Source organism: Mytilus trossulus, chromosome 6 (assembly GCF_036588685.1).
Source record: "Mytilus trossulus isolate FHL-02 chromosome 6, PNRI_Mtr1.1.1.hap1, whole genome shotgun sequence".
In the NCBI taxonomy this organism is placed as follows: Eukaryota; Metazoa; Mollusca; class Bivalvia; order Mytilida; family Mytilidae; genus Mytilus; species Mytilus trossulus.
This window is the reverse complement of record NC_086378.1, coordinates 14,685,985-14,712,434: the sequence shown is the minus strand read 5'-3', so window position 1 is coordinate 14,712,434 and position 26,450 is coordinate 14,685,985. Positions and strand designations below refer to the sequence as shown.

The 26,450-nt window shown below is 32.1% G+C and overlaps 1 protein-coding gene across 1 annotated transcript in view; it reads right to left on the bottom strand.

Moving 5' to 3' along the window:
* Positions 1–26,227, bottom strand: part of LOC134720848 (uncharacterized) — a 41,729-nt gene extending 15,502 nt beyond the window's left edge. Inside the window, exons 1-19 of the mRNA XM_063583407.1 lie at positions 26,118–26,227; positions 23,389–23,716; positions 20,869–22,137; positions 17,989–18,162; positions 17,090–17,232; positions 15,901–16,005; positions 14,277–14,412; positions 12,412–12,605; positions 11,309–11,482; positions 10,726–10,806; positions 9,109–9,229; positions 7,032–7,147; positions 5,530–5,626; positions 4,478–4,653; positions 3,380–3,493; positions 2,421–2,591; positions 1,159–1,269; positions 555–683; positions 118–313 (exon numbers count right to left, since the gene is read on the bottom strand). Coding sequence (XP_063439477.1) covers positions 118–313; positions 555–683; positions 1,159–1,269; positions 2,421–2,591; positions 3,380–3,493; positions 4,478–4,653; positions 5,530–5,626; positions 7,032–7,147; positions 9,109–9,229; positions 10,726–10,806; positions 11,309–11,482; positions 12,412–12,605; positions 14,277–14,412; positions 15,901–16,005; positions 17,090–17,232; positions 17,989–18,162; positions 20,869–22,137; positions 23,389–23,716; positions 26,118–26,141 — 3,859 coding nt within the window. The 5' untranslated portion in view covers positions 26,142–26,227. The remainder of the gene's footprint in view (positions 1–117; positions 314–554; positions 684–1,158; positions 1,270–2,420; positions 2,592–3,379; positions 3,494–4,477; positions 4,654–5,529; positions 5,627–7,031; positions 7,148–9,108; positions 9,230–10,725; positions 10,807–11,308; positions 11,483–12,411; positions 12,606–14,276; positions 14,413–15,900; positions 16,006–17,089; positions 17,233–17,988; positions 18,163–20,868; positions 22,138–23,388; positions 23,717–26,117) is intronic.
* Positions 26,228–26,450: the final 223 nt, after the last annotated feature.

The following is a 26,450-nucleotide window of genomic DNA, read 5'->3' as shown; positions in this document are numbered from 1 at the left end:
TATAGAATTACACGAGTTACCTGTTTATGGTTGTGATATATTCTGACTAATGTATTATTATCTGATTCTCTAATTATAATGAATGGTTGTGATATATTCTGAGTTCTGTTGTGTTACCTGATTCTCCAAGTATAATGAATGGTTGTGATATATTCTGACTTCTGTGTTTGTTGATTTCTGTAAAATAATTCTGGTTTCCAATGTAAACTCGACATCTCTGTGATGCAAAAGCTGCATGTGCTTCACCTTGTTGTTCTAGTTTTGTTAATTCACTTCCAATTGGAAATTCTTGATCAACACAGCCTTTTAAATCCTATCAGAATATAAACATATGGTCAATATAGCAAACTGTTACAGGCTAAATATTTAATGTAATGTAACTGTTCCTTGTCTGGCATTTTTTTTTTTATTAAATTCTCAGTCAATAAGACAATTTTTCTCTCTATATAATGTACCGACAGCAAGTATTTTTTTTTTATCTGAATTACATTTGACCAATCATGCAAGCAGATAACCATTTCATCATAGTTGAGTAACACATTTTAGATAATTACCTGCTTGATCAGTTCAGACACTTCATCAGCTTTATTAAATTTCTTTACACTGATCTTTGGATTCTTTTGTATCAATGACTTCAGATATTCCTGTTGTTGTTTATGCCATTCAGATTCACTAACTAGACGCTACAAATATCAAATATAGATGTTACAACTTCGGAAGTTTTCCACTTGGGAACATTTTGTTAGTACTTAGTGGTTATGAAATATTCATACAGTCCGAAGTCATAATTGAAAGTGTTTCGATGATACTTTTACAGTCGTGTATTATAAGTATCGGAACATTTGGACATTCGATTGCTGGAATAAGAATAAATTAAAAACAAAAAAGACAAAAACATAAAAAAATGTTACAGGGATTTACCCGAAAAAGCCAACAGTTGTTAACCATAACTATCTACGAACTAAAACTTCATAACCTTAAATCTTTTTATTATTAAAACAAAACTATTGATACAACTTTCATCATTCTCATGGACGAGAAAAATCAAATGATGTTTGTTGATCAATAAACTAGTGGCAAAGTCATATTTTGTTACAGTTATCAAAAGGAAAACAAATGACATTAAGTTTTATCATATTGGATATGTATGTAATGTACCTTATATAGTTCTGGTGGCACCTCATCTTGTGATGGAAGATTACGGAGATAAAAGAAACATTTGTCTTTTACTTCATCTGGATTATTGAGGACACCATGGAAAATTTCAAGCTAAAACAAAACATATTGTCAAGTTTATAATGCGTAAATGATGAATACATATTTTCAGTTTTCGTAGAAATTCTTAGTCATTTTGTTGTAAATGTTAAAAAGTTATTTCAACGGGTGATTGTCTTCTATGAAATTTGACTGATAACAAAGACATTAATTAACTCATCATAGATAACAGTACTAAAATTGTGTACGTCGGACGCTCGTTTCGTCTACAAAAAAACTCCTCAGTGCCGTTCGAATAGAATAAAGTACGATTTTATCTTTGCTCCAAATATTATTTGTGACATTGTTCTTATAAACAGCAGTATTTCCTTAAATACCTTCATTTATCTCATCTAGAACCATATTGTCCTAAGCCCAAATATTTAACCCACTGTAAATATGCATTTCATTCTGTTAACATTGTTATAATTATAATTTTCTTATCCCATGAATAGATTAACTTAGCCATAATTTTTTTGAATTTTGAGTCTTCAATGCTCTTCAGCTTTGTACTGGTTTGGCTTTATACATATTTTGATCTCAGCGTCACTAATGAGTCATATGTACTCTATATATACATGTTGGGAAACATTGTATATGACCTTTAATTTAGTTCGATTCTATAATAATTCTGCAACTAAATACTAAATTCATGTGAATTGGTTTGTTATTTCTTCTTTTGAATACTAGTATAATAAAATTAACGGTACCAATTTTCTTGCACCAGATGCGCATTTCGACAATACATGTCTCTTCAGTGATGCTCGTGGCCAAAATATTTGAAATGCAAAGCTTATATAAAAGATGGAGAGCTATAACCCAAAAGGTCCAGATAAATAAGATCCAAAAAATAAAACATACAAGCTGTGATGTTTTCCTGTTAACATAGGAAACCATGATTATTTTTCAAAAACAATTCATAAGCCATAGGTGGATCGTGAGACTTTTCTTCATTCTGGAAGCAAACTTTATCACGTTTTGGACCATTTGTCAATATTTGACAAACATCTCAGTATGGTGATCATTTTATCATTTTCGACTTAGCCAATGATAAATCATGAAAACAGGAGCTATTTTATAGTTTCAACACTGTGTTTCAAGATGATGCTGGTTAAAAAAAATCAATTATGGAATTTGCACTGTCTAATTATTATCTGGTAACTGACCTGTGTAACACTTGTGTTGTATCTGTAATCATCAATCCACTTCAGATTTGGATTATTCTCTATTGCATAGTCATAAGTCATATTAAGAGTTTCATCTTTGTTTTCTTCTGTTTGACTCCACCCAAATCTATCCCCCATCAAGCAGATAAAATATGGCCGGCATCGGTCTATCTGAAATATAATTGACTTCACACTTTTCTAAGATTCAATTAGAATTTCACAAACAATGTCTGTTATCAATTGTTCGGTTCAGTATTTTTTGTGGTAATTTTACAACTTTCTGTTTCTTATCATAAAAAAACACACGGATGGAAATAATAAGTAATAATGTCTTTAGTAATATGTCCTTTAAATGACATATTTTTCATTTGAAATACACCAATTGTGCTTACTGGTCTCTTTCATGTTTCAATTATTTTACATGTCTCTTGCAAAGCATTTAGTTATCTGATAAGAGATTAATTTGACTCTTACACCCTCTTAGTTCCTTCTTGAAATAACAAAACTAATAACTAGCTTCTTGAATATAAAAAAAAAACAGTTTTTTTAGTACTTCTAAACAGTTTCACTTTCGTGAAACACATATGATTATCTATTGCTTCTTACATTAACGAATGGGTGACATGCCGAATGAAAATATTTTCACTGGTATCTATTTTAACATATTGCAATAGTTTTACATACCTCTTGTAATAGTATAGCAATTGATTATAGTTGCAGAATATAGTTGTCATACAGACATAGTTTATACTTGCCTCTTGTATACATATAGCAATAGTTTATACTTGCCTCTTGTAAACATATAGCAATAGTTTTTACTTGCCTCTTGTAAACATATAGCAATAGTTTATACTTGCCTTTTGTAAACATATAGCAATAGTTTATACTTGCCTCTTGTAAACATATAGCAATAGTTTATACTTGCCTCTTGTAAACATATAGTAATAGTTTATACTTGCCTCTTGTAAACATATAGCAATTGTTTTCCCATCATTTGTTTGTTCTGTTGTTATTCCCCATCTTAAGTCGACATAAGTAAAGAATACACCTCTGTCTACACAAAGACGATTTATCTGAAAATAAAGTTATGTATTAATTCATATTTCATATAATGTCACACACTATTATATTACTATTTATAGACATAATTTACAAATTGGGTGTTAACATTTTAAGTACGCCGAAGTTACAATTCCCATCTCAAATCAGTATCCTTATATTACTAACGTTTAACATTGGTTAAAATTGAAGCGCCATAAACTCTTTACTTTGATAAATATTATAGTGCCAAACCGGCAAATTCTTTAAATTAGTAGAATTTGAAGTTGGTTTTGATGCAAAAGTTTCTAGGGAAATGTACACTTTACCTTGTATTGAACATAAGTTGCATCGTAGGCAAATTTTGGGTAAATTTTCAAATAGCTTTTTTGGGAACTATTCCTTTAGGACTTTAGTCTTCAGCATGCTTGCAGAAGGTTTTTAACACCTACAGTTCGGCCACAAATCGAAATCATACGTATAATACCAGCTACTGCTTACCCTTTCGGTTCACCTGATATCATGATGGGGTCTTTTTGTGCTAAATCTCCAGTTTTCTGTGTAATAATTTTGTACTGTTAACCGTCTTTTTTGTCTGTTTTTTTTTTTGTCCTTTTCTGCCTAAGTGTTGTCAATTTTTATTGGACGTGTTATCGTTCCTTACTTGTTGATTTTTATTGTTTTTCTGAATTGCTATGCATGAATTGTCAATGTTATTAAGTCATTAACTCTTGAATGAGTCAGCTTTTCTTGAGTAGCATATCATATATCTTAACAGACTTATACCTAATAGATGTCCATTTTTTTAATTTCAAGCATAATATTTACTTTTTATGGTAACTTCAATTATCTCTTGATACAAAGAACAAAAAGAAATAGTATTTAGATGAATATGACCGTTAACAATATTCAGTTATACTTTTGATTCTGGAAATATATATCAGATCAAATATTTACCGATTTTTCTGGTATAGCATATTTGAAAATTTCAGACATGCCCAGGACATTTTGTCACTCACCTCTCTGAAAGCCTTTTTGATAATTGCTTCCCTCTCCATTGTGAAATCTCGAAATGTGCTTGACACGAACACTCTGATTTCCCTCTTTTTGTGAGTTTGTTTTTTGCCTCCCTTCCAGCCATGCAATTCATTAGACATATCTGTTTGCTTTTCGAACTCCTGGTCAACTGGCAAATCTACAAAATTACATTTGATATTTTATGCTATGGATTAATTTTTGTTGTTGGATTACAATGTTCGTGGAATTCGTTGTTACAAGTTGGACCAAGTTTGAAATGTACAACGAAGTACAATTGTGCAATGATCGAGTATGCAGACAATAAAAAAAACTCGAAATCAAATATTTACGAAGGACAATTGTTCAATGATCTAGTATGCAGACCATGGCAAAACCTCGAAATTAAATATCAACGAAAATACAATCTTTTCTTCATCCATCAAAATTATTACCAACGAATATAAATGAATTCACAATATGCCTCTTGAATGAAACTGCACCATGTTATTTCGCACAGAAATTATTGCTGCTATTTCGAATATATAAGGACATGAGTGCAAAAAGGCTAAAGGCACTGACTCCTTTCTCAAACATATTTTTCCCTTATAGTTTCCAATATCAACAGAAGTGCCTATCCTATTCAATAATATATATAAGACTGGTATTAGATAAACTCATTAATGATACTAAGCAACTCAACTAATTTTCTTTTAATCCACTTGTTTTCTAATTATTTTATTCTGGTGTGAAAATATCAAATGAAATCATTTAACATGCTGAAAAAGTTTAAGCCTTGTATAACCTAAAAAATAAGGTAGAAACTTTAATAACATTTAGTTATACGTTGTTGATTTTCAAATTTGACACAATTGCTCCATTGTAACATTTATGTTCACTTCTGGATTTTGAGGCCATTTGAGTGTTCAGTTTGAATTGTTATTTGCAGGCAGCATTTGTGTTATGTCCCCCTACGACTAATGATATTTGATTGGCTTTTTGAAGAGAAAACAATTCTCTGATTTGATTGGTATTATGTGTTATCCTAAATACTTACTTTCGTCTTCAACTAGATCTTCGAACATACTCTGATTGCTTGTCAGAATATTCGTCACCATTTTTTCTAAACTAGATCTTTTGTTTGTAACGTCAGTCTGTTAAAAGATGAATATTCAAAGAGTTGATATTTATAAAGAGGTAATAACCACACTCAAGGAATTTTTATTAAATGATAACAACATAATTGGTTTAGTATTTTTTTGCATTTGTAGAATTGCAAGATTATCAAAACAATTTAGAATAACAATATGCAATTTTAATTTGGACGATTCCATACTTGAAACTACAATATGGAACTGTGTTGCGTTCCTCCAAAATTAGATGTAATTTATTAACAGGCAAAGAACAGAGCTTTGTTATCTTGACAAATTATGTCTACCGTTGTTTTTTCAAATATAAATAAAGGTCCGAAATATCTGTATTGTTGGTACGAAATTTTCTTTGATTGCAACTATTCTACACCCATAAGAACGGACTTCACAACCAGTTTTAGAAACAAAATCAAAAATTTTAACAGAATTGTAGTCTAGATATATTACCAATTTCCATGATATTGTCATTATGATAGTTGTCAAAGGTGACAGGATTATAATTTAATACACCAGACGCGCGTTTCGTCTATAAAAGACTCGTCAGTGAAGCATAGATAAAAATAGTTGTAAAGCCAAACAAGTACAAAGTTGAAGAGCATTAAGACCCAAATTTTCAAAACGTTGTGCCAAATACGGCTAAGGTAATCTACTCCAAGGATAAGAAAATCCTTAGTTTATCGAAAAAATCAAAGTTTTGATAGAGGAAATTTTAAAAAATGACCACATAATTGATATTCATGTCAACACCGAAGTGCTGACTACTAGGATTGTGACTGAGAGGTTAGACTGTCTGTATTTTTTATTTTCAATTTAATTCGACTATTTTCCGTGATCATACAAATTTGGAATGAGATTTTTCGGACTGCTTATAAACTACTCCTAAAGGTTGAATTATTTAATATTTGAAAGGATGATTGTGCTTCTTAAGGTTTTGATAAAAAATACTTTTGAATTTATGAGGTCTTTTAAACCGATTAAGGTGTTCTTGTGTGCGTTTAGGTAAATATCCGACTAATGGCATAAATCGTTTTATTTTGTTTTCCAATCGACAACCATGGATCACACAAGGGAAATCAGGTTATGTTAATATTGTTTGTAAACATGGACTGATCTTTATCAATAAAGAAAGGTTTGGGTTTTGGCTTTAAATTTATAAGTAGATCATTTCTACAGTTGTATTTGAGTCTAATAAGGTAACTACCGCGATAAAATGGAATCAGTTAGTGAAATAAAATTTCTTAACATACTAACATACAATGATCAGTCATATCCTTGAAAGTGTTATATAATTTTCAACATTAGATATCTCACTGACATCTCTTTTTTTTCCTCAATAATTTCTAGAAACGATATAAAGATAGGTTTACTATAACATGTATAATACGGTGGAAGGCCGGCATTACAATACCTGATCAATATCTGAAAAGCTGTCATTCTTGGCTGGTTTGCTTTCCTTCTTCACACGAATTCCAGCAGCTGATATATATGGACCAAAATACCCTTGCCAGTATTTGTCGTCTTTACCTAATTAAAATTTGATTATATAATTGTTAATTATCGATGTGTTTTTTTTAAACGAAATTATTATTCTCAACTACAATCTCACCGAAGGTCGACAGGCTTGAGATGAGGCCGATAATCATCCTCCAGTTTGAAAAACCATAGATATTTTGTTTAACGCCATTTTTAAAATGGCGTCGTTATTTTTACATTGACAATGAAATGTGCGCCCAATCTTTCTGACGACATTTTTTTTTATATTTACATTGACAATGAAATGTGAGCCCATAGTTTCTGACGACAATTTTTAATTCCAACCGAGTAGCATGATATGAAAAGTTATCACACTAAAAGATCAACGGAAAAATACACATATAGCAACAATGATTATTATAGTAACATTGATTGATTGGTTCTTGGTTACTTTACGTCCAGTGGCAAATATTTCATGCATATTCAGGACGAGAACAAATTCACAACAATTACAATAGGTAGGTTGATATGATATATGATAGATATGTTTGGCAACTATCATCATAGATCTTGTGAATTTAAGTGCTACAGTAGAAATGGTATGCACCAAACACAAATTAGTAAACTTTTTACTATCAAAGGGGTCAACGGTAAAATTGAAGATAGATATCTGACTGATATATGATACACCACTACACACCAGAAAAAGTCTGAAATGGCCTATTTCTGTGCTTGACTGAACTGATTTCTACTCGACCAGTCTGAATTGGTGTGAAATCTACTAAATTATACTCGACTGTAGTCTGAACCATAATTAATAGTCTGAACTTGTACTTAACCATGTTAAATGTGTCTTAGTCTAGTTTGAATCATTCTTGACCTAGTCGGAACCATTCTAGACCTAGTCTGAACCATACTTAACCAAGTCTTAAACAACCTAGACACAGTTTTGGTATCTTTACATTGTATTTAATAAATTTAGAAAATGAAAATTAGAACAACGATTTCAAACTATATATGTATTCATTATAGTATTTGACACCATTTGTGAGTATGGTCCTGAGAAAACGATGATAGTTCGTCGGAAGGGGACGATACATGGCTGACCCGTGTTAAGAGAGAGCCATATCTCTTGCACGTTAAAGACACCCTTGTCGATTTCGAAAAAGAGTAGACTAATGCCGCTACAAGGCAGCACTTGCACCCGCAAAGTAGAAAGGGATTTATATAAGTTGCAAAACTTGTTTCCCAATCCACTATAAATAAATATGTTTAAACTAAGCATTTAAACAATAATTTAACAATAAACACATTATAACTTCAACACCATATTTACAACAGCTACATATGGGTTTCTTTAAACATCTATCAGGACATACAAAGTGCACTGATCAAGTCATACAAAGTGCACTCAGGACCCTTTATATTCATCGTGTCTGCACACATGATAGATGTATATATTTGTTATCGTTGGAATTATTGACAATTGCACGCGCGCCCTTAGTTTCTAGCGATAATTTTTATATTTTTGTACTGTGATGAGAAAGGAAATTATTAGTCAGTAAGTTCAGAAGAAAATTTCGTAAAAAAGCGATAATAATATTTACCGAGAATATAGAATAAACCTGATAGTTGGTGATACGGTACGGTATAAAAAGATACAAGGCTTATAATATTGTTCGCAAAACGTGCGTTTTTTCTACATAGGACTCATCAGTGGCATTTATATGAAAACAGTCTTGAGCACTAATATAGTCTGCTTGTCTTTTTTTTGTTAGGCATTGTGTTGTCAGTATATTTTCGATCTATGAGTTTGACTGTCTCTCTTTCGTCCCTCTTTTGAAAGACCGTATCATAAACGAAAATATATTCCTTAAAAAACAAATATTCCTGCACCTGTGATAAATACGGCTTATCCAAAGTAATAGTTTGATTACACTTGGAGATAAACGAAGTGTAGAACTATTTGAAGCTTTATCAATGCGTCATATCACTATCTTAAGATAACATACCTTTAGATGAAAACGTGACAATCCTCACTCCAGGTCCATAACCAGAGAAAGTCACAGAAGCTTCTGTCCAATCGCTATTAGTTAACGAACCTAATTCTCCTGTTGTAAACTCTTTTATTACCTATAAAATTTTGTATTGAAAAGGTAAAATACCAGATAAGTCGTTTTAAGTGTACCTTTAGGAGATAACTGTATTGTATTTTTAGATCCGACGGCATCAATTGGTGAGTGTGATGGTCGTAAGTAGGTTTACAGGCGACGCGTAAGCAGAATCATTACCGGGTATTTGCGACCATCAAGTGACCAATTGATTCCGTCGGAGTTAAAAGAACAACTAAATTTCTTTGCTAATGAAATAACAGACACAGGAAATTAACCGCTGCCTTACCTATGCTTCACTTTCAATGTTGACATTCTGTTTCTTAAAATAACATTATACTGACAAAGCATGCGTTATCCATCTCTAAATATTCCATTATTTCATTTCATTTAATGAATAATGAATATGTTTTAAAGTATGTCTTGAAAAACTTGTAGTGAACAATGTACGGAATTTCTGATGTTCATGCTATTGAAAAACAAACTTATATTGTTATGAATAACAATGTACTGTGTGCGCTCGACACACCCTGTGATTAAAATCCATGGTTTTTCGAACCAATAGATCTATTCAATTTACACTTGTTTCCGAATCAGAAACTATAGAACTTTGGTGTATTAATTATGTTTCATTCGGCGCTTGCCTTCGGAAAGCTTAGTCTGGACATCTCTGAAACCACTTATATTTTGTCAAAGTTGTATTTGGTTCAGTCATACTTATGGTTAAAGTAGACGTTTTTAAAATTGTATATGCTTGAATAGATTGGTAATGCACATGAATTCTTTTGCAGATTGTGTATTGATTTATGATATGTTGAGGCCGCGGGTTATAGAATGCAGACATAAGTGAACATTGGCGCATTGCAAATAAAATTAATAAAGTTGCTAGACTGTACTGTTTAAGCGAGCTGATATACCAGAGAGTGTTAGGTGTTTATTTGCAAATATCTAAGCATGTACTAAGGTGAGGTTTTGGAATAGGTGTCAAATGTTTGGACTCCTTGGTGTTTTTCCATATGATACATGGTAAAATACTTTGCCCCATAACACCTATTCATATTTTAATATATATATAAGACTTAATGAAAGGTCATTTGACCAAATTTAAGCAGATACTTGATTGTCTTTCTTTTGGTTTCAGACGAAAAATAATACAAAATGAAACTATATGGAAAAAGTCCGAGTAAGTCTTTTCCCGCCATATTTCATAAATTAAATATTGCAAAAAGGTACCTCATGACCTATCAATATTTTTAGTCTATTTTTATTCTTAACTAATACTCTTGCAGCTTAAAGTATCAGTTTTAATTTATTTAATTTTACCTTAGATCCTTAATGTCCGTTTGAGTAGACAAACAATGACATAACTCAAAAACGTTTGCTGAACTTCCGATTTTTACATTGAGAGCAAAGATGTCCTTTGAATGAATTGAACAATGATACAGTACATATTTTATCTAAACTGACCGTTTTCTGTCACATTTTAAAATAGTGTATAGGTGAAACATATCATCTTACCTGACCATCGTCTGACATGAGCTGGGCTGTAAAGCAGTAGAATCCTCCTGAACAATGCCCTTGTTTATACCACTCAGACACCTGTACACAGAAATTATGGAAAACATTTTTGTTAAAAATGAAACATACTGTAATCATTTAAGTCTTTATTTCTTTGTCATTTAGTCAGCGGTTGGATATAAATTGAAATTGCATTGAAAACACAACTCTTAGAGTCGTAGACATTATATCTTTCCACCATTTCATTGATATTTTGATATTTTGATTTAATTCAGCGTAATCAAATACAATAATTGTTGTCTCACTAAAATATGCCTAACATGTCTAATACAGGATACTAAACGAATTATGAAAGATAACAAAAAATTAAAAGTATTTGTATGGTTCCAAACCGAATTTAAATTCTCGTTTAATTTGCATAAAAATTGCAACTGAAAATACAAAATTCAAACTTCAAACTTAAAATAGACAACCGTCATCAGTATTTATGTCAAGGCATAATCAGTAACGTCTCAATCGAAGGATGAAAAGTCCAATAATGAAACATCAACCAAAACATATCTACTCAACGAAAGCGTCTTACCTGTATATCAGGAGCCGAATCTAAGTATTCTGCTGTTAAATGGTCAAGTAGATTTACTTCTTGATATTTTTCAGACCACATAAACGACGTTCTAAAGCAAGCCTCAGTCCCATATCCAGATGCATCACATACTCTGATGTCTCCTGATACGTTCCAGTGTTTCATATCTTTGTTCTATGCAAAAAAAAGACAATTTTCCGTTACTTTGGTAGTTCACTGCACATGTGATGAATGTTGCACCATTTATATATGACACAATGTACTTTTCAAAGTAAAGTGAATACACAGAAGCAGCCATGCGTTCAATGGAACTTTCAAAAGTTACATTGAAAGTGTGTAGTTGGTTTGATTACAAATCAATTAAAAATAATCTGTATCGGATGTTATCTTTAGATTGTTTTTGGTCAAATACTTTTTAATTGTTTCAACCGCTCTGGTTCGCAGACATTTCAGATTATTTTGGAAGGGGGATACATGTATATGGTTCTTTAAATCTTAAAAATAAAACATATATTTTGTAAATAGAGCAAAAAACTTTTTCAAAACAATTATTTTTTTCTTGAAAGTTGAAAAATGGTAAAATTCTTTAAGTTTTGATAAATATGGTTAATTTGCTTGCAAATGGTACGGGACACCTCAGACGGAACGAGTCAGCTGTTATATCACTGCGACGTCATAAACTAATCGCATTTCAACTGACCTATTTGACCAAAAACGTCAATTCTATACAAAGTTTTTGGATTTGGAAACCTTAGGGTATGAGCCAAATCCTTAACTAACAAAATGATTTTAACCGCATTCATTAAAATCTGAATAAAATACAAAAATGATACTTGCGCTCGAATAAAAATTGTAAAATATGAAGTTGATGACCAATTACTCCAAACAGCTGAACTGAAGATGACTTCGTCACTTATACCTTAGTGTTTGGAAATAATTCTTGGTTTTATGAAAAGCAAATTTATAAATAAAAATGAACACATCAATGATATTTCCTGTTAACACAGTCAACACAAAAAATGCTAACTACTGGGCTCGTGATGCTCTCAGTGACAAAACGTTCACCACCCAGCTGTTCTGAAAACTCGTTAAAGATACCATACCTCACCGCTTGCATTCTTGAGAAGATTTGGAGACCACCCAACAACTGTCATCTCTTTTCTGGTGACAGCAATATTCATTGGAAGTGCTTTATCTGCTAATTTGTGTTTTTCTTGCTCTTCTTCTTTAAGCTGACTCTCAGAAATTGTTTTGTCTTTATATGAATTGTCAAGTAATGCAAAGGCATACATGTAGTCTACAAGAAATAAGCATATTGCCGTGCATACAGTATTTAAATGTAACGGTTTAAAATATTTTACGATGACATTGACATCCCAAATTTCAAACTGAACCCTCAAAATATTGTACGTTTGTTTATAATTGTATTTAATTCATAGTGAGATCAAATTATGATACAGCTGGCGTTGTTGGGGGGGGGGGGGGGGGTCAAAAGAAATATACATTAACCCGAACATGGTTTGCAGGTTAACCACGACTTTTTATTTTCAAACCTTAATTCTTAATTCAACAATAGCTTTGAAAATTCAAATGTATACAGAATTTTGAACTGATTGCAATGATAATTCTGCAGTTGATAATTTCTATACTAATACCTTCCTTTTGCACTGTGTATTTTAATAGAACCTCATTTTTATTTCTATTTATTTCAAACGGAATCAAATAATAAAAGGTCAAATATTTCAAAAACAACAGATACATCGTCTAAAACGACATTTATTGCATCCAATACGTCTATTATACCCTTCCAAAGTACCTGAGATCACAACCAGAACTTAATGGGGTTAAAAAATAACGACGAGCTGACTGGTAGGTTTTTAATTTCAAACAGTATATTTTCTAGAAGTAGCCTCTCCACTGCGGGAGGTCATGCATTCAAACCTCAGCCATTTCAGACCAAAGAACTAAATGCTTATCCGCTATGAGCGTGGCATAAGTCTATCGGACCGATTTAGTGTGTCGTTGTAGTACAAGGTAGGGTTTATATTCATATTTTATTGTAATGTTTTGAAATTCCATGTTATATATAACTGCATGTTAAACATCCATCCATCCATCTATTTGTCCATCAAACTGTATATTTACTTCCTTGTACCAGATTGTACACGATGCGTAGGAATTTTAACATGCTAGCACACATGTCAGCAAACTGGACACTTCCTGATTCCTGTTTATACTGTGGATTCATTTTCGTTCGTTGGATATCAATTTTCGTTAATTTGTGGGTACAAGTGAACTACGAATTCCAATGTTTAACTAATTACAAGTTTTATTTATGATTGTTGCAGACTTTGTAAAAACCACGAAATAAAATATCCATAAAGAGGCAAGTTATTTTCTAAATCAGTTAATAATGGTACCCACGAAAATAGATGACTACACAGTGTTTTCTGATGTTCATTAAAGCAGAGAGCACGTTTAGAAGTAGTAAGAACCATTCTTGACGAGCATGTTATCGTTACAATCATAACGGGTAAGGTTAAAAAAAAAAGTTATCAAGAGTACCAGGATTATAACAAAAAACAACTTGCTCCGGGTTAGTCGTACAAACTTATTAGGGGAAAATCAAAAATTAAAATCGATTCAATTAATGAAAATACAATGCCACTGACAAATTAAATAAAAAAAGGACTAAACTAAAAGAATAACAAATCATAACCTTGTTAACATTGTCAATGTTAACGAGGTTATGATATGTTATACTTTTAGTTCAGTCTTGTTTTGATTTTATTATTTGTTAGTGGTTGTTACATGTGGAGCAGGATCTAATTACTCTACCTGAACACTTGAGAGCACCCACGTTTTTGATGTCATTCCTTTTGTGTTACACTTGTCAGTCTTTGAATGACCCCTTAGTACCATACGGTTTGCATATTTTATCATGTATTTAAGTTTTGGAGACACCTACCGGAATTCTTATAGACATCTGATCCGCTTCGACTCTGTATCAGTAGACAGTTCTCTGTTATCTCCACGTTAATGTCGACATGATAAGCTGTAAGGGTTTTCAAGTTCCCTGCTGCTTCCATACTATCGTTAATTTTCTGTAATTATAAAAAAAATAATTAAAGTATGCATTGAAGGTTTAATATTTGTTTAACTGGCAAAGTTTTGGATACAATTTAAGATTAATTTAAAACAGTTTTCCCCTTAAAATAGATCTCGTGTCTAAACTATAATCCATAGAATTTTGTAATAATTTGCTGAAAAGTAGTTAATATCATGCGTTTTTTTTTTTAAATTTGAAAAAAATGGTTCACGAGGCTGCTTTGTTTACGCTACTGGTTGTGCCAAATTGACAGTTTTTGTATTGATTATGCATGGATTTTTCTGCCATAAAACGAAAACTATACCATAGAATTTTGAGATAAATTATCAATAGATAGTTCCAATATTATGCTTTCAGATAAGAAAAAGAAAAAAGTGTGGTCACAAGACTCGTTTTCTTGCTACATTATAAAATAGGTAAATTCCTAACACATTCTTTTGTAAAAGTAACTTTATCTAAATTATCTGCCCTAACATTCGAGTTGCCTCCCCTTATGTGGCAAACATGGAATAATTTAATCAACAAAATTATTCTGCTTGTTGTAAAAAAACAACCTTAAATATGATAAAACATGTCATATATCAAAATGAAAATTTTACACATGAATTACCTTCTACTCTCAAAACTTGCACATTATTTTAAAGATCTAGACCGCTTGTTCTCTGGTACTTTTTTGTATTTCAAAATCTAAGACGGAGGACGACACCCTATCTACCTTAAATTGGCCTTAACTTTGTATAATTATAAACATTCCAAATGCCATCAAAATAATGTAGTTACTGTTTTAAAGATTCTAGAAACATTTCAAATTTAATATAGGAGTAGGTAGAGTTATCAAATTCAATTTTTCGAACAAATGAAGAGTAGTTTCAAATTTTCGTTGTTTAACAATGTATTGAATATGAAGCAGATGAGGGTGTTATCAGGAACATAGAAAACCATGAAATTTAATTTGAGTATCAATTATGAACACTTAATAAGTCTTTGCTAATCTCTTTCACAATCAATTATAGATTTTCTAGGTTATGCAAACAAAAGTAAAATCACCAAAAAAAAACGAACTCTGAGGAAAATTTTAAACGAAACTCCTTTATCAATCGGCAAATTCAAGAGCTCAAACACATCAAAAGAATATATTACAACTGTCATATTCCTGACTGGGTACACGCATTTTCTTATGAAGAAAATAAAGGATTAAACTTGGTTATATAGCTAACTAAACCTCTCATTTGTAGGACAGTCGCATAAAATTGCATTATATTGACAATAGTGTATGACCAAAACAAACAGACATGATAGCTATAGGTAAAAAATGTAAAAATAACGTAAAACAGAGGTAGTTTACAACAAATAGCAACACACAACCACAGGCTCCTGACTTTAAGCAAGCGTATATATATATTTATTCATGCCTTTAGCAGATACAAAAGTTGATACAAAACTATTAATTAAGAGGTATTATTGAACGAACTGATTAACTAACCTGGTTGACTTCATCATTAACATCTTTCCCATTTACTTCTAAATGGAACGTTGGCTGTGTCAGGTGCAATCTAAGTTTGAATGTCCCATTTGGTAAGTCATCTACCTGAAGTTTTCAGTAAAATGTTAAAATATGTAGAGTTCTTAATAAATGACGTTCAGTAGTATAGGAAAATGTTCATATTCCATCTACATACAATCAATATATTCATTTTGTTTTTTCTTTCATACCTTTAGTAAAAACTGAGACTTTGTCAGTATGGTCTGCTCTTACAATTATTGTTACCACTATTGAAGTTAGTGTCGTTGAAATTTAACCAAAAAAGTTATTTTTTGAAATTGTTTGTACTAAAATATGGATAATATGTGCTGACATCTCTTTTTGTTTTTAATCATGATTATACACACTTTGTAAGTTAAAACGTTTTCAAACACCACTTTTTTGCTTACTCAATTTTGTATATAAACCAGTGGTCAATGTGACCTTTGTTTTATCATACAAACCTTGTAAATAAACCTGTGGTCAAGTTACTGTTTTATTATGCAAACCTTGTGAGAAAACCTATTTTCAAATTATTTTTGTATAACAGGCTTGTAAATAAAACTGTGGTCAAATTATTTTGTTGGAGTAAGTATCCACATCTTGTTAGTAAGCCCTCGGTCAAATCTCTCTTTGATTTATTATACAAGCTCGTTAGTAAATCTGTGGTCAAATCTTTCTTAATTTTATCATGCCATTTTGTGAGTAAACCTGTATCCAAATCCGTTTTGTCATACAAAGCTTGTACGTAAAGCAGTGGTAAAATCTCCATTTACAAATACATCTTGTAAGTACACCAGCGGTCAGACCAATGTTCGTTTCTTATATACCAAAATTGTTAGCTATTCTGTGGTCAAAGTCCTTTTTGTTTTATCATACACATCTTTGAGGTAAACCTGTTGTCAAGTTCCTCGTTATTTAATTATACGAATCTTGTAAATGAAGATGTTGTAAGATTCCTTTTTCGTTTTTTATACACATATTGTAAGAAAACACTGTTGTCTGCCGTATGGTCGGGTTGTTGTCGCTCTGACACATTTCCCATTTCTTTTCTCAATTTTATACAAACAAATGCTATTCATTCATTGTATTTTATATCGTACAAAATGCGGTCAAAAACTACTGGTATCTTTTTTGATTCATGAAATACCTTGTAAGTAAACCTGTGGTCAAACTCATTATATTGTTCAGCTCTTCTTGCTCGAGAGTATAGAAAGCCGTCATCTGTCTTTAATATAGAAGCAGGAAGATTTGCTCTATTCTTAGGCAATCCTGCAGCTTTGCATTGGGTACCTTGCAAAAAAAGTAGATCGAATAATGTATAATGAGTCGGAAAATTTTTTAGGAAAATACGAAGAACAAATAGTTATTAAAATATGTTTTTCATATGAAAATTACCTTATATCTTTGATAAATGTTTAAATTTGTCTTTATCTATATCATGGTTCGTAAAATGTATTTTTTATATTTGCTTGTTGGTGCCGCTGTTTGAAGGTAATGTACACACACTGTTTCTTGTAAATCATCAAAATAGGTACTGATTATAACGCCTCCTTAATTTCTATAGTCACAGTGCGTAAAGATTTATTTATCATTGGTCATATATTTTTTATTAGACAATTTGATATAGGCACAACATGATGTCTATTGATATATCTCAGAGTCTTTTTACAGCATTCTGCCGCTGATGTTTATGATTTGTAAATATATTATATCTTATGCATAACCATTTCAACGCCGTTCGAATACGTATAGTATCAGGTATTAACGACACTTGAAAACAAATAGGCATAAGCATCGGCGAATTCGATTAAACAATGATCACATTTCGTATATGATTTTATAAGTAGAAACTGATCATACATATATAAAAAAGTAAAATAACAAAACAAAACAAAAATGAACGAAAATAAAAAAAAAACGGAAAGTCCCTTATCAAATGGCAAAATCAAATGATGAAAAACATCAAACAAATGGACAACAACTATCATAATCAATTTGTCATAATAAAACACATTCTGAAAGTATAAGTGGATCATGATTTCTCACCCATTTCAAAAGTCGAGTCGTAATTGGCAAACAATGAAAATTCACTTGAATATACAATGCCATTCATGTCTTGGTAAACTGGGCTTGCGACGTTCAAGGCATACATAACTCCTGGTTTCTGTCTAATCAATGAATAGGGAGAATTTGTAAGTTCTATGTACACATCCTCGCCACCTACAAAAAAAAATAATCATGTATATATGTATCTGAGCAGAAAACCAAAAAAACATGGACGTCTATATATAATTGTCAAGAGAGTAGATACCAATATTAATTGACATAAGACAATACGTCCAATGTTACTTACAACTAAAAGGAATATAACCAATGAATATTTTTTCTGGTATTATTATCATAATGTTTTGTAAGCAAAATGTATGTCAATTAATCTAATCAGCTCATTATTCTCTGGGTAGCCATTGGGTTGTAACAGAGTACGTCAAGAAAATTTTAGAATCTTAATGGTTTATTTTAACAAGCAATGTTGGTGAATAAAATTATCATATTGTTAAAAAAAATCGTAAAATAACAGAATTAAGAGATAACAAAATCAGTATTTATTCATATTAATCTATTGATTTTAAGTACCGAAACTAGTGACTTCTCTGTCCCTTTGAATGTTCAATTGACAATATTATATTTCAAGAACCGTAATATCTGCTATTTTTATTCTTATCACTTTTCATTCTACTCTGACATGAGTACATTTTGAAATTTAACATTCCTTATGCCCGTGTCACACTGTCCCGATTTTTATATACGATGGACACCCGAATGCGAAAATTGTAAGTTCGTACGAAGTTGGCCCCGATCTCGTTTAAATACCAAAAAAGTGACCGAAGCAAGTACGATGAATAACGAAGTCTATACGATTGTGCCGAAATGATTTACGAAAGATGGACATGCGAAGGTTAACCGCAGACGGGTATTCAAGCTTCATATCTCAGTTGAAGCCTACACGATGGATCACGAAGGCTACACGATTGATTACGAAGGCTACACGACGGATTACGATGATGGCGCGATGGCCATACGATGTCTAAAAGACTTAGTTTATTATCCCATCGCTTACTACATGTAAGTTGCGTGTAGAAAAAAATGTTATGGACACTCTAATACCGAAATGCTCAAAACTTGATATGGTGTTACTCGTTAAGAATATCTTAAGCGCTATTGACTTTAAAGTTCAAAAGTCAAGGTATAAGTTGTAATACAAGGTAATATCACCCTTGTTGACACTCTAAAACCAATATGCTTCAAAAGATTTTAACCACATTTGGTATATTGTTCCTCCTTGTAATGATTTGACATTTTTTACGTTCAAGGCTAAAGGTCACGGTCATGCAAATGGACTTGTTTTTGTCTCCTTCAAATAGCATAATACACAAAAATTGGTTGCTCATTTTTGAACTGCTGGTTCTAAAGACAATACTAAAGGTATTTCCAGTTACTGAATGTTTAGGTTGATTTGTAAAAAAAATAGTTTATGTATCAAATATGCATATTCAATTAACCATTTTCTGCATGTGTCGTATACACATATAGTGTTCATATTTGTCCCAGTGAACATTCGTGTGACAACAACTCAGACGATACATAAAAAATCAGCAGAATAATGAAGAAAAAGTCTGTTCCCTATATACGTGTACCTGCAGTGTTGGTGTACGAGGTGATTTTCATTATGTATACTTGATATGAAAAATTGACAAAAATAATAATTTACTTGTAAAAGTAAAACTTAAGCCTGTAATAGCTGCTCTTCTTGTTCCATTTGAATTAACAGAAACAACGCTGTTGACTTTCTTGTTCTCATAGAATCATATGATATAAGCTCCATGTTTTGTGAACGTCTTTCTTAACTGTCGTATAAGACTGACCAGTGCATATCGCGCATGGCACTTTAAATGTATTTTAGCACGAAAATTAACTTACATTAAGCTGGATTTATTGCCGTAGTAGTTCCATCTTGTCGCCTTCGTACTTTTATTCGATGGCAACACGACGGGATAACGAGGTCGTCACGAAGTCGTGTTGCCATCGTAAGACCTTCGGGTAGCTTCGTGATTCATTCGTTTAGCCATCGTAATGTCAAAACTATCCGATGGAAACGATGGAAACGATGGAAACACGAATACAATACGATGTTCAAAGATGCATTCCCGGTGTTATTACGATGGTGAGGATGGTGATACGAACTCAATAGGAATCCTCAACATCGGACGCACCTTCGGGAATTTTTAACATGTTAAAAAATTTAGAACCCTTCCCGAAGTTGTCCTCGAAGGCTAGAAAAAGTGACCGACGGTTAAAGCTGGTTACAGATGGCACAACGAATAGCCCGATCCGGATACGATCAGTCCCGATTTTGAAAATTTCCATAATCGTGTTTACATCGGCGTAAAAATCGGGACAGTGTGACGCGGGCATTATGGACAAAGACAAGGAAAAATGTAAAATCTAGGACTGAATTGAAACAAAAATTAGTTATTGAAAGGCGTAGATTACGCATAGTATATTTGAATTACTTTCAGTATTCTCAAATGACATTTTGATAAATTGTGTTGTAAATATACATACGTATCTAAGGAATAGAATATTTGAGAATTCTCAAATGACATTTTGATAAATTGAGTTGTAAACATACATACGTATCTTAGGAATAAAATATTTGAGAATTCTAAAATGAGATTTTGATAAATTGAGTTGTAAACATACATACGTATCTTAGGAATAGAATATTTGAGATTTCTCAAATTTTATTTTGATAAATTGAGTTGTTTAACATACATAGTTTTTACGTAACTTAGGCATAGAATATTTGAGAATACTTTCATTATTCTCAAATGACATTTTGATAAATGGAGTTATAAATATACATACTTCTGACATGTTTCCTGGTAGCAAATACTCGTACCAGATAATGCCCTACATCTCTCTCATCTTCTTTCCATATATACTTAAATGAATAAGATCCATTTTGCTGTGAAAGTTCATTAATGGGAATAAGTTGAATTATTTTATGGTCTAACATTATACAAATCTCTGAAGGTTTGTTGACATGCCCTTTTATTTCCTCTACTGTCACATCTATATCCCCCTTTGTTTTCGTCGAATCGCCTGTTGCTAGACAGAAATCTTGTTTGCATGATTTCTTTAATTCTTCATTTGATGCTATTATATTGGATAAAACCCCATATCTACAAGGTCCAGTAGGTCCAGAAGCAAGCAAACGACCACCAATAACTTCGAAAGTCCATAAGTCCGATTTTTTGTAATTGGTACCATGACAACCAGATATTGCATTTGACGCAACAAGACTTCCATCTTTTATCACTAAATGATAAACACTGGAAACCGTAGAATCTTCCATACCGTTACTGTTTGAGCATAGGATTACTATAGCAGCATGTTCTGTGACGTTTTCCATTAGTAAAATGGCTTCGTTTCCATCTAAGCACTGCGTCTGACTGACAAAAGGATGGGACGTTACCGTTGGTGTACCTGTTAAATTATCTCTATTATGCCATAAACCAAATCGACTTCCGGCTGGTCCACTTACACAAAGACAGTCATCTTCATTAACAGAAAACTCGTATTTATCCTCCCCAGAAATGGCTTTAGCGCTGAATTTGTTCCCTTCTGTCTCAGAGAGAATCAAATACAACGCATTTATAGAATCGTCTCCTTTTCCGCCACTACAAAGTATCAATGTAATTCCACTTCCATGTTCATCTCTCGCTCCATTGACATTCAAAGGAAACTCTACTGTTGACTTACTATCCTGCATTTCTACAAACACCCCATTCCTTAGATTGCCATAGTTACTGTCGTTTGTTAAAAGCATGATGTGATTACTGTTATAGTAACAATGAGCAATAAGCATTCCTACTTCGTCTACCTGATAGTGCCAAGTTTGATCTTCAGTTGATACTGATGTGGCAATTTTTGAAAGGAGCTCAATTTGTACGTGATTACCATCATATCCGGATCGTACCAAAGACAATTGTGTATTGTTATAATTAGACGTTGTCGAGACAAGGTACAGTGCAGTACGTCCTCCATGATATGCATTTACATCGTAATCAAGTTTTCCAAAATTGCGTAATGGGCGCTCTGACGAGGTAGCACAATAAATTGTTTTAATGAAATCTGTAAAACAGAAAAAGAAGGTAATTACTTACATGTCAAGCGTTTACTAAATTGTCATTGATTCAAAACTGTTCAAAATGATTTTGGTCCCCTTGTTGATACAAATTCATTTCAAATAAAGCCTTAAAGTGGTACTAGCTGTCAAATTCGAGTTCACTGATTTGACGCAAATTCACATATTTCCTAAAGAACAATGTAAAACATTAATCCAAATTATAAAAAGACTAAAACAAACAATTGAACGGGCATAGGCTCAATTTTATGTAGCTTTGTTGTGTGTGTATTTTAGTATATACAACATCTAATCAACGTATCGAGTTGACGTCCAACGACTTCTGATGACCATATTAGCGATATAAACATAGATATAGATATAAATGGATATCAAAGTCGTACAATTGGGTTTTTCTATGTCTGTTTAATTTCATTTTTTAGATTAAAAATATGTCAATCATCGTTTTTACCTGTATACCAATATTTTTTGTTGATCGAATCAGTCGATCGAATGATTTATCTTTGTTTCACCTTCAATGTTTACGTTCATTTCCTTGAAATACATTTACAAGCACTATTCATGCGTCATTCATTTCTAGCTAAGGGATTAAATTGAAGTTTCCATGAATACGAAATACATGCTACTGAATTATTGTCTCACGGTTTTTTTCTGATACTTTTCCATATGCAATGACCTTATACACGAGACCCCTCTTTGTTAGTACTTTGACAACCGCACAGCGCAAGTGGGCGGGGAAATTTGATATAAAAAGAAGAACAAAGTTGGACTTTGAAATGTTATTTGGTTCTGAAAGAAAAACTTTAATACACCGAAACATTTAACAATTTTAATGACAAGTTTAATACACAATAAGAAACGCAGGAAAACATGCACTAAAAATAAACATCGCTTTATTGTTTGACTATCATTTTACGTATTTTCGACATGCTTCCCGTGGTTAAACTATCGATATATCTATACTTGGCGCAGACTCAGAGATAAACATAATAATGGAAGTTACATTAAACCTCCCACGTAAATCCACATGTACCGGATCATTTTACCCCTATGTTCTTTTCTCAGCAATGTCTGGCATATTGGCAAGCGCGGTTATCAGACACATTTTGAAAACTAGAAACAAGTTTGTCCCAGTTCAGTTGCAGAGGAGATTATTGTAAAAGAAATTGACGAGGATGACTACGGACGACAATTGATAAGAAAAGCAAATGAAAAGATAAAAAGGTCTATTACTGTACCTGAATCGTGTACCGTCTGTGTATCCCCTTCCGTCTTTTTATCCCCTTCCACCTGTGTTTCCCCTTTCGCCTTTGTTTCCTCATTCATCTCCACTACGGGTTTTAAAGCTTCCATATCTACAGTTTCAGTTTTCTCCTCTAAACTAGTTGAGAGATCATTTTGCTTCTTGCTGGTAGAAGACACCGTTACTTTTGCGTTGGTTGACGTTGCATTAGATGGTGTCTCTACTTCACCTTCATCGATTCTTCCAACCTTATTCTGTTTTACTTTCATCAACGATACATTGCTTATCTCTCGTCTGTATCCCTTTAAAACGGTTGGTGTAGCCTAAAACATTCAAAACACGAAACTGATTTGATGTTTCTTTTCAGGCAGGGATCATCAAAGAAAAATATAAATGTATGTACAAAAATTAAAATTATCGCCTTTCAAGATTATCCTTAATAACAATGTACCCCGTATGGATTTCAAGCATCACTCTTAATTTCCTGACAAATGAACCTGGAGTTTTGAGATTATATGAGATAAACTTTTCTACCAGAAAATCAAGAGTGATACTTGAAATCCAAGGGTGATGCTTAAATTCAAAAACGGAAGCACAACACCCTCAAATATCTTGAGGTGAACCATGCAAATACAAATACACAACTAGCTACACTTGAAACAAAGCACTTATCGACGATATAGAAAGCATTTGATTTCACTAGTGCAAGACAATATTAGTTGAAATAAAACCTTACTACGACTAATATGATATGTATAAATACCTTGATAAATGAAATAATAAGATCAGCATTTTGTGATTATATGCGGAACGAACAGCTTCAATGTATAATGAAATTTGACCATCTATAAAAGGTCATGACCAGATTGGCATGCAAGGTTGGTTTGTTTCAAATAAATGAAGTTTCATCAAGCTCGAAAATGAAAAGATATACAAATTCTTATGATAATTATTGTTAAATACATATGCTATCTTGTCACGTTTCGTTAAATTCTAATGATATAGCATTAAAATGGATTATAAGTGTACAAATTATAAGATAACACTTAGAAACATTCAATTTTAAACGATCATACCACTGAGTTAATTCTAAAAACAGCAAAATTCTGAAAACTTAGTCAAACACGTCACTTATCTGGTCCGGAAACACAATACGTATTTAGTACCTAGCGTGGACAGTGTGTTACTTTTTGTGCCCCTTCTTAATGTATTTCTTCATGTTTTATGCTTAGAACATACTCACCCCTTCTCGTCCAATGAAAAATCAGTTTTTTGCCCTCTAATTTTCATAGTACATGGTTTTCCATGCTCTATGAAATGCTATACATGAATAACTTTTCATTGTCAGTTAATTATCAAAGTGAACTCTTAATAGTTGCACTAACGAAGTGTTCAATCCCCTAAGGCATTTTCCTTGGGAAAATATGCTACTGATTTAAGACGAATGGGCAAAGATTAAAATATAAAAATATGACTTTTGCAAAATTTCAGGTATTTTCTAATCATGCTAATGAAACACATATATAGAATACTCAAAAAAATAATTGGTAAGGATAAATAAAATGATTTTTATTTAATTTCCATACCTTACATTTGAGGGAATTCTTTTCTTTTTCTTTCAAAAATACACAATGCAAGACTGCTGATATATAAAGCAAAGGATTGTTTTCGGAGAAACACATTTAAATTTATCAATAAAAAGTAAGCATTTAATGTTGAATGGTCTGAATTGAAATAATCTTACAGAGAGTTTTACATTTATAAAAAAAAATCAAATTTCAAAAAGGGGATTTTCATAGCATTGTGTTGCTTTTTAAAATAAAAAAAATCTAAAGATATATAAGTATTAAATTTTACCTGAAGAAGAAGAAATACAATTTATCCTTCACAAATTTATTTATTCATTGAAATGATCATCACCTATGTTTTATATTTATTTCATTATAAAAAGTTAACTCTTATTTAGGTTTGAATATTACAATGGGAAAGGATGGTTTTGTAAGGTCAATAGATAGTGTGAATATGTTCTAAATTGGTCAGACAATACTCGGTCATGTTTTATGAAGATTCAAGCCCTCGGCTTCGCCTGGGGCTTAAATCTTCATAAAACATCATCGAGTATTGTCTAACCTGTAACTCAAACCGCAAGTAGGGGGATTAAATTACACTGTAAAAAAATGATTGTTTCATGAATTTTAAAGTAAAGCAGTGATCTGGTCCAGTAAAATAGTTTTAAAATTAGCACGTCGGATGCTGTAAAATGATTTAAAGAAACTCTTAACATACAATTGTTCATAATTTGAGTTAGAGTCGATTTAAAAAGTGTTCTATAATTTTGTTATAATTTGTCTCAAAAGTGGTACAAAACACTTTAAAACATAGTATTGAGAAAGTAGGATTTCTCTAAAAAAAAATGCACTACGAAATAACTGTGTTCTCGAACCTAAAGCAAAATCACGCTCACCTTACTGCATAGGGGAGGCGGTCACTGTTACAGGGATAAAATTGATGTTGACTACAATGAACCCGAGAACTAGGTATGTTTACATAAACTGATACTATAGTGACTACATCACTCAGACTACAAGCAAGATTGTTGGATTTCTGTATTATTATTATCATTGAGTCAAAGCTTTCCAACACAACCATAGACTGTGATATCTTTTCTACGAACCTATTCTTGTTTTTGTACATTTTTACCCATCAATGGATGTTTGTACTTACCTTTCTACTTCCACCGGAACCCATGCTGGAATTTTTTTAACGTTTTTCAGACTTTGTTCTTAATTGTTTTCGGAGTCTTGGGATAGACCTATGCACCGGCAAAGTTTCCTCTAATAAAAAAGAAAATAAATTCAACAGTAGTATATTTACGGCTGATGATTAATGAGTGTATGTCATACAGAGTAAATATGCTAATCTTACATGACAAAAGGTAAAATCACAAAAATACTGAACTCCGACGAAAATCAAATTGGAAAGTCCTTTATCACATGGTAAAACCAAATTACAAAACACATACAAAACGAATGGTCAAAAACTGCCATATTCCTGACT